This window comes from Rhinopithecus roxellana, chromosome 3 (genome assembly GCF_007565055.1).
Source record: "Rhinopithecus roxellana isolate Shanxi Qingling chromosome 3, ASM756505v1, whole genome shotgun sequence".
In the NCBI taxonomy this organism is placed as follows: domain Eukaryota; kingdom Metazoa; phylum Chordata; class Mammalia; order Primates; family Cercopithecidae; genus Rhinopithecus; species Rhinopithecus roxellana.
In genome coordinates, this window is record NC_044551.1 from 115952452 (window position 1) to 115967564 (window position 15113).

Consider the following 15113-nt stretch of genomic DNA (forward strand, 5'->3'; position numbering starts at 1 on the left):
AAATAAAGCTCTGGTATAGCTATAAGTTCGGGAAACATAATAGTTACATGAGAGTATTTTAGAATTTTACCGAAATATTTGATTGTTTCCGGAGATCAATAAAACAAGCGGATTTAATATTTTAAAAAGAATATTCATCAAATACATTTTTTCAAGAGGGCAGATTGCTTTTAAGTTTCAAAATGGGAATATATTTATTTTCTTGAGTTAATTTATAATTATTTGAAAACAATTTATCAAACCTTAATATATCTTGTGACTTATTTAAATCTACCTTTTGAATTTTTTATATTAAATATTGTTCATTATTTTAAATTATCTTCATGGGATATGTTTGTACATTTAATTAAAAGACTAGTGATACCTCCACAAATTGGTAAGAAATAAGTTATTTCAAGAAAATAAAAGTAGGATCATAATTGCCTGGTGTGTCTTTTTGAGTTATATTTTAAAGGAAGTAAACTGGTTGCAGGTAGACTGCAGAATTATGTAGGAGACTAATAGCTAAAACTACAGGCTTGCACACCTCTCACACTTTTTCTTAGAATTAAATATATTTACTTTGGTTGCCAAAAAAATAAAGGTGTGCTTTGGGAATGAACAAAAATATGATTTAGTAATAATTATCCATATGCAAAAGAGTGAAAATGGATTGTTACTTTATACTGTAAACAAAAATGTACTCAAAATGGATCAGAGACAGAAGAGCTAAAACTATAATGCCTTAAAAGAGAAGATACGGGTAGATTATCATGGTCTTGGATTTGGTGATCGTTTCTCAAATATGAAAACACGACACCCAAGCACAAGCAACAAAAGAAAAAATAGATAATTGGACTTTGTCAAAATTAAAATTATTTTTGCATCAAAGGACACTGTCAAGAAAGATAAGACATTGCACAGAATAAGAGAAAATTATATATCTGATAAAGGTTTAATATCCAAAATATTTTACAACTCAACAACGAAAAGACAGCACAGTTTAAACATGGAGCAAGGACTTGCACAGACATTTCTCCAAAGAAGATATGTAAATGGCCAATAGGCACATGTCAAAGATGTTCAATATCTTTTGTTTGTTTGTTTATGTTATCACTTACCAGAAACAAGTTTCACGCATTAATGTAGTCAAATCTGTTAGTCTTTTCCTTTTTGGTTTCTTCTTTTTTTTTTTTTTTGTTATACTATTAAGTTCTAGGGTACATGTGCACAACGTGCAGGTTTGTTACATATGTATACATGTGCCATGTTGGTGTGCTGCACCCATTAACTCGTCATTTACATTAGGTATATCTCCTAATGCTATCCCTCCCCACTCCCTCCACCCCAAAACAGGCCCCGGTGTGTGATGTTCCCGTTCCTGTGTCCAAGTGTTCTCATTGTTCAATTCCCACCAATGAGTGAGAACATGCGGCGTTTGGTTTTCTGTTCTTGCGATAGTTTGCTGAGAATGATGGTTTCCAGCTGCATCCATGTCCCTACAAAGGACATGAACTCATCCTTTTTTATGGCTGCATAGTATTCCATGGTGTATATGTGCCACATTTTCTTAATCCAGTCTGTCACAGATGGACATTTGGGTTGATTCCAAGTCTTTGCTATTGTGAATAATGCTGCAATAAATATACGTGTATATGTGTCTTTATAGCAGCATGATTTATAATCCTTTGGGTATATCCCCAGTAATGGGATGGCTGGGTCAAATGGTATTTCTAGTTCTAGATCCTTGAGGAATCGCCACACTGTCTTCCACAATGGTTGAACTAGTTTACAGTCCCACCAACAGTGTAAAAATGTTCCTATTTCTCCACATCCTCTCCAGCACCTGTTGCTTCCTGACTTTTTAATGATCGCCTTTCTAACTGGTGTGAGATGGTATCTCATTGTGGTTTTGATTTGCATTTCTCTATGGCTAGTGATGATGAGCATTTTTTCATATGTCTGTTGGCTGCATAAATGTCTTCTTTTGAGATGTGTCTGTTCATATCCTTTGCCCACTTTTTGATGGGGTTGTGTTTTTCTTGGAAATTTGTTTGAGTTCTTTGTAGGTTCTGGATATTAGCCCTTTGTCAGATGAGTAGATTGCAAAAATTTTCTCCCATTCTGTAGATTGCCTGTTCACTCTGATGATAGTTTGTTTTGCTATGCAGAAGCTCTTTAGTTTAATTAGATCCCATTTGTCAATTGTGGCTTTTGTTGCCATTGCTTTTGGTGTTTTAGACATGAAGTCCTTGCCCATGCCTGTGTCCTGAATGGTATTGCCTAGTTTTTCTTCTAGGGTTTTTATGGTTTTAGGTCTAACATTTAAGTCTTGAATCCATTTTGAATCAACATCATTAATCATAGAGAAATGCAGTCATAACCTCAATGAGATACTACTTTACACCCGCTAGGATGGCTTTTAAAAAGGGGGAAGAAAGAAAAAGTAACAGATGTTGCCTATGGTATGGAGACATTGAACCCGCCTCCCCACCCCCACCGTACACACATTGATGATAGGAATATAAAATGGTATTACCTCTGCGGAAAAACAGTTTGAGCAGTTCTTCAAAAAGTTAAACATAGAGTTACCATATAGCCCAGCAATTCTAATCCTAGGTATATACCCAAAGAATCAAAAACAGGTGTGCAAATGAAAACTTGTACATAAATATTTGTAGCAGCACTATTGACAATAGCCAAATGACCCAAATGCCCATCGTGGATAAACAAAATGTGGTATAGCCATACAATAAAATATTATTCAGCCATAAGAAGAAAAGAAGTACTAATACTTTACTATACCATGATGAACCTTGAAAACATTAAGCTAAGTAAAAGAAGCCAGTCACAAAAGACTAGGTATTGTATGATTCTATTTATGTGGAATAGCCAGAACAGACAAATAGACAGAAAAGCAGACTAATAGCTGCCAGGGGCTGGAGAGAGGGCAGAATGGTAAGCGAATGCTTAATGAGTTTGAGGTTTTCTTTTGGAGTGATGAAAATGTTCCAGAACTCAGAAGTAGATAGTGGTGATGATTACACAATATTGTTAAGGTACTAAATACTACTGGATTATGAACTCTAAAATCATTAAAATAGTGAATTTTATGTGGAATCTACCACAATTTAAAAAAATATGGCTCATTCCTTACATCGTTAGGCACATTATTCAAATCAGCTTAATTTTTAACTTTTCTTGAGCAAAGTAAACGATTCTGCAGTTTGAAAATTTACAGTGTTTATAATGAAAGAAGTTTCAGATTTGTAAGAGTTTTTGTTTTGTTTTTTAATTTTTATAGAGACAGGGTTTTGCTATGCCCAGGCTGGTCTCAAACTCCTGGACTCAAGGGATCCTCCTTGCTTCAGCCACCTAAGTTGCTGGGATGGCAGGTGTGAGCCACCGCACCAGACTCAGATTTGTTTTTGTTACAATTTTGGTTAAACATGTTCTTGACCATGGAAACGCTTTTGATATGGATTTTTGATTGATAGGATTGCCTGCTTTATGACATGAAGTTTGCATTTTAAGGTGCTACCTGAAATAGATATTCTATGTACTTCTTTTATCTTAACAAACAGCCTTGTGTCTTCTCACTGAGTGGAGAGAATCCTGACTCTGTTACTTCTGTACACAGGGAAGCAAAAGCTCAAACTAAGCCATGCCTTTCTATTAGAATGAGCCTTTTTTACACAAGGGAGGGATCAAGAGGGTTGTCAGTTCTTCATGAGTTTTAGACATGCTTTTAGAATCTAGTTTTGCAGAAGGAATGCCTCTTATAACCGTATGCTGCCTATTTATGTTTCCACAGGTGACACGGATTGTATTATTATGGGTAAATAATCATTTTAATGATTTTGAAGGTGACCCTGCTATGACTCGATTTCTAGAGGAATTTGAAAAAAATCTGGAAGATACAGTAAGGCTAAAAATAATTTATACTCTTCAGAGTGTCGTGGTTTCCCCACCCCCAACACCAGCAAACTCAGAACAGCAGTAGCTTTCATCTCCTTTGTCTTAAATGTCCATTCTTAGAACTTCCATATCTATATTTTAGACTTTTGTTCATTTATTCTTTGCCACCCCAATTAAAACAACATTTACACTCCTTCCTGACTCTTCCATTTCTTTTTTTTTTTTTTTTTTTTTTTTTGGAGACGGAGTCTCGCTCTGTTGCCCAGGCTGGAGTGCAGTGGCACAGTCTTGGCTCACTGCAACCTCCACCTTCTGGGTTCAAGCAATTCTCCTGCCTCAGCCTCCTGAGTAGATGGGACTTCAGGCGCGTGCCACCATGCCCAGCTAGTTTTTGTATTTTTAGCAGAGACAGGGTTTCACCATATGGCCCAGGCTGGTCTTGAACTCCTGACCTTGTGATCTGCCCGCCTCAGCCTTCCAGAGTGCTGAGATTATAGGCGTGAGCCACCGCACCCCGCCCAACTCTTCCATTTCTGTATTAAGACTAATGACATTCTTATCTCTTAGTCACTCAGGCTTATAAACCTGGTGTTATATGTGTACCCTCACTCTCTTGAATTCCCTGGCCAGGATTTCCAGTCAGTTGCTAAAGTCACCTAGGTCACTGATTTAGTCATATACCTGTATGTTCACGTATTTTCTTATGGTCTCTCTCAGCCATTTCTTTTTTACTGCCTAGTTTAGGACTTAATTATTTCATTATATCTGATCTGTTATAATAACCTGCTAACTGATCCTAGTTCTAGTTGCTCTTCTAGTTCATTCTGTGTGGCCAAAAGATTGCTTTTAAAACACACGTGTGATGACTGTTATTCTCTTTGTCGGTAAACTATTCTTCCTACCAAAGCAGTTCCTCCCCCATATATTCAGGTCCCTTGCCTACCTTTTTGCCCTTTTTCCTGTGTACCCTAGATTATAGCCAAATCAAACTATTTTATTTTATTTTCCAGTTCTGCATCCAGACCATGCTAGAATTTTCTTTTCCTCGCCTATTGAAACTCCGTTTCATTTTCCAGTGCATATCCTAAATATCAAATCTATATTAAGACTTTCTAGGTTTCTTTTCTACATGGGATTCACCTTTTCTAAATGTACAGCACCTAAGATAATTCCCTCAAAGTCCACAGTAGCTATTCATAAATTCATTTTATTCTCCCTGTCAGATGTAAAACTTTGAGCTGTGACTTGGTTACCTGCTCCAAGTAACTTGAAATTTTAGGAAGTAAATAGTAATGTAGCATAGTGTTTTAGGAGTACAGTTCAAGCTCCACCATTTGCTAGATTTGTAAACTCAGACAGATTGCCTGATCTTATGCCTGAGTTGTGTTATTTGTAAAGATAGTAGTTCCTAGTTCATTGAGATTGTTGTAAGGATTATAATGAGCTGATAAGCATAACAGTCTGTACACAAAACCTGTCACATAGCAAATGCTCAAGAGCTGTAATTATTAGTTACAGAGCATAAGTGGATTGAGTTGAATGAAGTGGGAAAAATTGACAAATCTGGTCCCTTTCGTTACCCCTTGGTTCCTGTTGACTTGTCAGCAGCATATGTGCTCTATACAAAATGGGGAGAGTGAACAACACTGGGAACTTGATTAAAGGGTTATAGAGTCACTCCACTATCATTTGACTCATCCTGTGTTGGCTGTGTAAATATTCAAGGGACATCAGAGTGTGGAAAAAAAAGTTATGGGATTTTTTTTCCACTAGTCAGTTAGCCATCAGGTATTCATTGCATTCTACTTTATACTCAAAGGCATTAATGTAGGATCAGAACAAATATTAAGACTTGGTGTCTGCTTTAAAAAAAAAAAAAAAACTTTAGCTTTTTGTTATCGACATAAGATTTGCACATATTAACACTATTTGAGATAATTGAAACTGGAATTAGAACTGGAAGTCAGACTCTTACTGAGTTTAAGGAAGAGCTAAAATAATACAAGAAGGAAGTCTTTTCTGGACGAGGTGAAAACTTGAATGTTTCTTTGAACATTGGACAGTATTTGAAAAGGTGGTTCAAGTCGTTCAAGGTTTTGAATAAAGGTTTTAAAGATTCTGGTTTTATATAACAGCTAGGAGATAAGCAAGGTGGGAGAAGAGTGTGTATTAGGAAAAGTTTAAGGAATGATAAGTAATTTTTTGTCATCTCTCTGTAATTGAGACATCACTTGGAAATCTTTTTTAACTTATGATAATTTAAAGGTCTTATAGTCATATTAAGAAATCTCGTTGAGAGTGCTTTGGAGTGGGAGTGCCCCCTTCTTCAGTTTTGTTTGCCTCAGCTTATACATGTATATTTATAACTCTAATTCTAATAATTTTAGGTGACTTTTTAAAAACCCGTAGGAATAGATACATTTATATACATGTACCCTTTTCTGCTTTACAGAAGATGAATGGTCATCTCCGGTTATTGAATATTGCCTGTGCTGCAAAGGCTAAGTGGAGACAGGTTGTGCTGCAGAAGGCTTCCCGCGAGTCCCCTCTACAATTCAGCCTTAATGGAGGAAGTGAGAAGGGATTTGGTATTTTTGTTGAAGTAGTAGAACCTGGTAGCAAAGCTGCCGATTCAGGACTGAAACGTGGTGATCAGGTAAGTAGATAACCAACCACTTATATTCAAGCCTTCTTAAAAGTATTGTGCCTGCTGCTTTTGTTCTCATCTTCCAGAAAGCATGATCAGTTTAAGGAAATATTTTTCTGAGCCTTTTTTTAGAGGTAGTATCTGCATATGGTTTATTTTTAAAATGTATTTGTCATATATTTATTACTTTTAATGGAAAATTTGGTGTAGTGTGACCAGAAATAACATGGTCTGCTGAGCTCTGTCAACATGACCTCCTTTGAATGGGCCTGCCTATCCTTCATGGATTAGGGAACTGTATAAGCTGGCAACTTGAGAATACTCCAGAACGATCAATATATGAATTAGCACCCTTGCAAGTTTTGAAGGAGACAGCACTTCTACCTCATAGCACTCTCAAATGTAAGTGGCTGCAGATTACTGAAGGTTATGGTAATCATTAAATTATGTTCATATGGTGACATAACTATATCCATAAGCAAAGTGAGCCAAATGGGGGACTAGGAAAAAAGACACTCCTAGGAATTTGTTGGTGATTTATTTTTTTAGTGTAGGCATTAGGAAAGTATAGAGCAGCCTATTCCAAATGTGACCTGCTGGCAACTTTGTTACATAAAAAATGCAATTCCCAGTCTTCTCTCAATCCTGTTAATTATATTGACCACATTCTTGAGCAGTGATGTCTGAACATCTGTATTTTTAACAAAACTCTCTAGATCAGTGGTCCCCAACCTTTTTGGCATCAGGGACCAGTTTTGTGGAAGACAGTTTTTCCATGGACCAGGGAGTTGGAGCTGGGGGGATGGAGATGGTTTTTGGATGAAACTGATCCACCTCAGGTCATCACGCAGTCAGACGTTAAATTTTCATAAGGAGTGCCCTAGATCCCTTGCATTTGCAGTTCTCATCAGGGTTCACACTCCTATGAGAATCTAATGTCACTGCTGATTTAACAGGAGGCGGAGCTCAGGCGGTAATGCTCACTGGCGCACTGGTCACCTCCTGCTGTGTGGCCCAGTTCCTAAAAGGCCATGGGGTTTGTGTCCTGGCGGTTGGGGACCTCTGCTCTAGATGATTCTCATGTACTTCAAAGGGTGGTCTCCCAAATCTGCCTGATCATCAGAATCATTTAGGAAACTTGCTTTTTCCCCATTTAAAATTTTGTTCTTTATTTTAGAATGTGGCTTTACTTTAACTGAACCATGCTATAATTTTTTTTAAATTATGAGCTCATTCATATTATGAAAGGTTCTACACTCGAGAACAGTGGTTCTCAACTAGTGGCAATGTCTGCAGATATTTTTTATTATTATGACTTGGGGATTACTACTGGCATGTTGGTGGACAGAGGCTGAGGATGCTGCTAAACAGCCTACAATTCCCAGGATAGCTTCCACAGTAGAGTTTTCTGGGCCTTACCCCAGACTACTCATTAGGAATGTCTAACAGCTAGGATCCTGGAGTCAGTATATTTATTGTTCAGTTATTTGTATCACAGACACATTTAATAATCTAATTCTTCACACACACACACACACACACACACGCACGCACTAGTGAAATCATCCCTGAGAATGAAATTTATCATGCTTTTACTTCTTCCTTCAATATTCACAACTACTGCTGAAATGATCTGAGATTTTAGATCTACATTATTATTGTTATTTTTTTAACATTATGTATCTTCTGTTTCAAGAAGGCTTTTGACATTTGCATTAAGTTTCATAAGCTTTTAAACAAGCATTTAGAAATTTACACCTGTTTAACTGATTTCATTGATCACTTCCATTTCATTTGCACTGTATATCCCCATTATTTCAATTCATTTATCTTTGGTACTTCTTCTAGTACTTTTTTAAGGAACAGATGGGTGATATAGTATTACATGTTCTAGCCTTCCTGAAGATACTTGTGTTCAATGGAGTATAACATCTTTTTCCAACAGTGACTTTTCCCTCAGAACGCTAAAGTCACAGAAAGTTATCACATCAACTTAACATTGCCCAAGAGAAGTCCAAACTCTTTGCAAGAGTTTTTTGTAGGTACCTTTGGGTTATCTTCCCACAATGATGTTTATAGATACTTTATTGTTTCTCCTTGGAACACAGAAATTTCATTGGGATATGTTTTTAAAAATAGATATCTTTTTATTATTTTTGCATGGTACTAGATAAGACATTTTAGTGCTTAGATGCAAGTCTTTTTTCAACTCTGGGAATTTTACTTCTATGGAATTTTTTTTTCCTTTCCCTAATATTTTTTTCACTCTTTTTCTTATCCTTTTGAAATTTTTATGTTGATCCCCTAGATCCGCTGTCTGTTCTGACTAGTTTTTGACTAGTTTTTGCTAATTTTTTTTATCCTTTTCCCTTAGAATCAGTACTTCTTAAAATAAACTGCTTCTGTGATTCTGAGGTATAGCCAAATTGGGGAAGCCGTGTTGTGAAGGGTCAGCAGTGTTTACCTGGAAGAAGAACCCATTTCAGTTGTGCTTCTTGCTATTTGGCTGCCTGATTCAATCTGTGGCAGAAAATCATATTAAATATATTTAAAGTACTCCTTTTAAAAGATTCACCTCTCTCTGAAATGCAGTAAATTTACATTGAGAATATTTGACAAATTTGTATGTACATTTGCAGGCAATAATTTTTATGAGCTGATCTGCCATGATTAAATTTTTTCCTTCATAAACCATCTGGTGTGTGTATTTTTAAAATTTCCTCAGTATGATCCCAGAGGCCATTAATTTTAAAAAATGTTTATAGTAAAGAATTTGGAAAATACAACAATGTAGAGAAAAAGAAATACAGTAGTCCAGCTTCTCACAGAGATAACTGTTGTTCACATAGGAGTACATTTTATTCAAGTTTCATTTTATTTATTCACTAACAAACTTTTAAGGTTGTAGGAGTAACTAATACTGTTCTGTACTAATTGGTATTTTTTAAATACTTTTCTCTTGAGATTATGGAAGTAAATGGACAAAACTTTGAGAATATTACATTTATGAAAGCCCTTGAAATTTTGAGGAATAATACTCATCTTGCACTTACTGTGAAGACCAACATTTTTGGTGAGTTTTGTTGTAAAAATTGCCTGAACTCTTTCTTCTTAATTTGGTAATAGAAAAGTCATTACAGTGGAAAAAAGATAGTAAAATGTATACATGTTTTTGTCTAAGGTCTTAATCTAGTTTCAGAATCTTTTGTGTTGAACTGTTGTGTATTCTAGAATTTTCATTTTTCATTATGTTTTTATTTTGATAAAAAGTAAGTTTTAAAATAGGTGTATAGCTACAGTTAGTCATTTATGAAATTCCTACTGAGCATGTATTATATACTCTGCTGGAGGGATACTGAATGAAACGTAGAATAACCTGAATAAAACTAAGAAGTTATAAGCAGGCATGTTTTCCCCCAGCTAGTGTGCAAATCAGTCTACTTCTAATCTTTAAGCTAGCTTTCTGAAGTAATATGAATGCCAGATTAGCTGTTTTATGGAAATAAACTGAGTAAAGCATTGACTTGAGTACTGAGTAAATTACAGATTTCTAATAAAAGCATATTCTACCTTTGTGTGGAAAAATGATTAAAGTGCCTCTGTTGTGTTTTTATCATGTTTATATTTAAATCAGTGACTAAGCTCATACTTTTAACCAAATCTACTGTTTGTTTTTTTTAACGTGTAGGAAAGATATACTGTCATTTGATTGCCTTAGACACTTTAGGATTTTTGCAGAAATTCTGAAAAGAGTAACAGTAAAATCATATAGCAATTGAAATATCAAAGAAAATTTAAGAGTTCTTATGAAGTAGGGAGGAAAACAATCTCTCTAGGTTGTTTAGGTTACAATTTGAGAAGTAAGAGTTGGCTTTAAAAGCTATGCCTATGGAAAGAAAGTGTGAGTTTTATTTTTTTCACTTTGGCTTTTTTATATTGTGCTTAGTCATAACGAAAAATGAAACGTGGGTTTTTTCCTCTTTTTGAGTCCCTTTGACTGAATTACATCATGTTAAATCTGGTATATAACTGTCAATTGGCCATTTAGTATTATGGTACTTTAGCATAGAATAAGTAAGTAAGCCTTCAGAATTTTTTGATTTCCTGGAGTTTGTACTAGTATCTAGAAATGCCAACTTTTAGGTTAAACGAAAGAGATTTCCAGTTTTGAAAAATATGAAAGCAGGACTTGCTGTCTTTGAGCAAATTATTTAGTCTTTCCAAGCTTCAGTTTCTCTAGCACTATTTCCTAGGTTTCTTCTAAGCATCTAATACCTTTAAACCTTTTGTACCAGTCACATAAAGATTACTAACTGGTATTAAATATTCAGAATAAAAATAATAAAAATACAGAGATAGTGTGAACCCCTATGAACTCTGGGATACAGAAAAAGTAGATCTAAAGGATGCAAAAGACAGAAGCCATACCCTCAGAACCCTTTGAGTAGCAGGAAAGCAGTTGGCCAACAGAACCCTGGGTTGGATATGGCAGAGGATAGAAGTTACATGGTGCCACAAAGGGGGAACATAGCAGTCAGCTCTTTCTTCCGTACCCTAGGTGGAAAGCAAAACACCAAGGAGAAAGCTAAACACCTCATGTTTAGATTTAGCAAATGCACCCAGAGAAGAAAACAGCTGGCAATCGCAGTTTACTCTCTTTCTATTCTGGAATTTTAATTTATCTATTAAATTGCAGCAGAATATTTGTAAAATATTTGTAGAAATGGAACATTTTACTCTAGATATGGGGATGCCCATAATAAATCCCTAATAACTCTGGCATTACCATGAAATAGAGTTGAGCAGTTAGGTCATCCTATATCAAACTTGCAGTCTGGATAGCTACAAAAAGGAAAGCTGTGACCAGAAGACATTTGTTCAGTGATACTGACAGGTGAAGCCAGCTGGACTTCCTGGGTCAAGTGGAGACTTGGAGAACTTTTCTGTCTAGCTACAGATTGTAAATGCACCAATCAGCACTCTGTAAAAACGCACCAGTCAGCGCTCTGTGTCTAGCTAAAGGATTGTAAATACACAACCAGCACTCTGTAAAAACGCACCAATCGGTACTTTGTGTCTAGCTAAAGGATTGTAAATGCACCAGTCAGCACTCTGTAAAATGGACCAATTGGCACTCTGTAAAATGGACCAATCAGCAGGATGTGGGCAGGGACAAATAAGGGAGTAAAAGCTGGCCACCCCAGCCTGCAGCGCCAACCTGTGGGTCCCCTTCCATGCTGTGGAAGCTTTGTTCTTTTGCTCTTCACAATAAATCTTGCTGCTGCTCACTCTTTGGGTCTATACCACCTTTAAGAGCTGTAGCACTGGCCACAAAGGTCCACGGCTTCATTCTTGAAGTCAGTGAGACCACGAACCCACCGGAAGGAAGAAACTCCAGACACATCTGAAGGAACAAACTTCAGACACACCATCTTTCAGAGCTGTAACACTCACCATGAAGGTCCACGACTTCATTCTTGGAAGTCAGCGAGACCAAGAACCCACCGGAAGGAACCAACTCCAGACACAATACCAGAGCAAACCATTCTCGGTCCTTTTATATTACTTAAAACCGATGTTCAGGGATCACCAAGCATAAGGAGAATCAGGATCATTGAGAGGGTGTGGTAGAGACCTAGTGAGTGATCTTACACATTCTGGAGAAAATATTTAAAGAAGAGAAGAAAAACATTTCTAGAACGCTGCACAGAGCAATTTAAAAATTTATCCCTTGAGAGGCAGAGCTTGCAGTGAGCTGAGATTGCGCCACTGCACTCCAGCCTGGGGGACAGAGCAAGACTCCGTCTCAAAACAAAAAAAAAAAAATTTATTCGTTGAAACAAGAACAGGATATTAGGAAAGAATAAACAACAATCATTGAGAAAGAAATAACTTACAGACAAAAACATTCATTTGAAAGAATAGATAATAAAGTTGAGAAAAATCTCCCAGACTGTGGAACAAAAAGACAAAGTAAAATTAAGCTCTATTCCAGGATATCCAAAAGAAAACGTGAGGAAGAAGATATGTAGGAAATAATAGCGGAGAATATCCCAGAGTAAAAGAAAGATGTGACTCATATTTCAAAGGCCTTACTATGAGCTGAGGAAAACGTATTAAACAAAACTTGTGTCAACTTTCTACTTCCAGTATTGACTGAAGACAACTTAAAAGAGCTAGACTAAATATGAAAAACTATAAACAAACATAACAATCCAAAAAGATAGTGAAAAACTCTGGATGTGTCAAAGCCTTTTCCCACTCCTGGGACCGTACCCCAAAGTGACGTCTTTTTTTCCAGGGCCATTTTCCCATCCATAGAATACAACTGAGAGGATCTCCTTGATAAACTTGCAGGTTTGTAGTTCAGTGCCCAAAACTATAGCATTACAACCCTCGCTAGGATTGAGACTTTGAAAAGCTCTGTCTGAGGTGGATGTGTGCTGTACCTAACTGACCATCTAGGTGACCCAGAGAAACTTACAGTTTTGGCCCTGGACTTAGATGACAGGTGCCTGACAAAAGAAAATAAATATCTTCTTTAGAGGATACCAACAGCAACTTGTTATTTCTAAAAATAGTTTTTTTTAAAAACAGAGTCAAGTAAAGATTATGAGGTACTCTTAAAAGTCAGTATGAGCCAGAACCAACAGAAACAGAAGCACAGGTGCTCCAGAATATCAGACACAGATTGTAAGTTTGCTATCTTATGTCCATGAAGATAAAAATCAAATTAAGTGTTCCATTTCCGGATAAGATGGAGTAAACACACACCACCCTTCATCTCCCACTGAGCTTAATAGTAAACCTGGACAGAATCATGACCCACTTATTTAAGAACTCTGAACAGCAAATAACAACAGGCAATTCACAAAAGAATACCGTAATTCAAAGTACCGCCACCAGCAATAAATTCACTATTATTTTAATTCTAGTATGCCCTAGGTTGGACTCAAGGCAACCTGAAACCTGGATGTGAGTACTGTGGTACAGTACTCGGGAGAGGCCTGGCTTGAGGAGTGAGACAAGGGAAGTCCTACTAATAGCAGTTGTCCTGTGGAGAAAAGTGACACTGCTTTTAGGCTTCATTGTATTCTAGTTTCCATGCAAGTGCTCACAGCCATCTGAAGTTCTCTTTCTCCTCCAAGAGTTCCTCTACCTGACCCACACCTCATGTTTAGATTAAGCAAATGCACCCAGAGAAGAAAACAGCTGGCAATCTCAGTTTACTCTCTTCCTATTCTGGAATTTTAATTAATCTGTTCCTCTTGGCTTCCACAGCTTTCTAACATCTTCAAAAATCCCACTTCTAGGCCAGGCGGGGTGGCTCATGCCTGTAATCCCAGCACTTTGGGAGGCCAAGGCGGGCGGATCACAAGGTCAGGAGATCAAGACCATCCTGGCTAACACGCTGAAACCCCATCTCTACTAAAAAATACAAAAAATTAGCCAGGCGTCGTGGTGGGCGCCTGTAGTCCCAGCTACTCAGGAGGCTGAGGCAGGAGAATGGTGTGAACCCGGGAGGCGGAGCATGCAGTGAGCCGAGATCGCGCCACTGCACTCCAGCCTGGTGACAGAGCAAGACTCCGTCTCAAAAAAAATAATAAAATAAAAATCCCACTTCTAGCCAAGCATGGTGGCTCATGCCTGTAATCCTAGCATTTTAGGAGGCTGAGGCGGGAGGATCGCTTGAGGCTAGGAGTTCCAGGACCAGCCTGGGCAACATAGTGAGACCTGGTCTCTGCATAACACTAAAATTTAGCTAGGCATGGTAGCGTGCACCTGTAGTCCCAGCTACTTGGGAGGCTGAGGCAGGAAGATTACTTGAGCCCAGGAATTCAAGACTATAATGAGCTGTGATTGTGTCCCTGCATTCCAGCCTGGGCAACAGAGCGCAAGACTCTGTCTCTAAATCTCAAAATCCCATTTCTCAGGTAACTTGTTTTTTTCAGTTTTAATAAAAGTAATACGTGCATGTATTTTGAAAACTAAAATACTAAAAATAGACATACAGTGGAACCATACTGTGTACAATATTCTGTGCCATTTCACATCAGTTCATACAGACCTACTTGTTACATAATTTTTATTATTACATAGAATTCTATTATCACCATAATCTGTTGAGTTAATGTCATATTGCTAGATATTTTAGATTGTTTATAGCTTTTGCTATTAACAGAGATACAATCAAAATTCTTTATACTTTTATGTTCATATAATCCATCTATATGATAAATTTCTCAAAGTGGAATTACTTTTGACAGACAGTACAAGGTTTTACTTTCTGAAAGTTTTATTGCAATCTATGCTTCATTCATCAGTGTATAAGAGTGTCTTGGCCGGGTATAGTGGCTCACGCCTGTAATCCCAGCACTTTGGGAGGCCCAGGCGGGCAGATCACGAGGTCAAGAGATCGAGACCATCCTGGCCAACCCTGTCTTTACTAAAAATACAAAAATTAGCTGGGTGTGGTGTGAGGCACCTGTAGTCCCAGCTGCTCGGGGGGCTGAGGCAGGAGAATTGCTTGAACCTGGGAGGCGGAGGTTGCAGTGAGCCGAGATCGCAC

At 37.3% G+C, this 15113-nt stretch overlaps 1 protein-coding gene across 3 annotated transcripts in view; it reads left to right on the top strand.

The window, feature by feature from the left end:
* RAPGEF6 (Rap guanine nucleotide exchange factor 6) overlaps window positions 1-15113 on the top strand; it is a 234450-nt gene that overhangs the window by 145463 nt on the left and 73874 nt on the right. For all 3 annotated transcript variants that reach the window (XM_010381558.2, XM_030926750.1, XM_010381559.2), the window contains 3 exons: window positions 3794-3901; window positions 6350-6553; window positions 9509-9617. In XM_010381558.2, the coding sequence (XP_010379860.2) occupies window positions 3794-3901; window positions 6350-6553; window positions 9509-9617 (421 nt within the window). The remainder of the gene's footprint in view (window positions 1-3793; window positions 3902-6349; window positions 6554-9508; window positions 9618-15113) is intronic.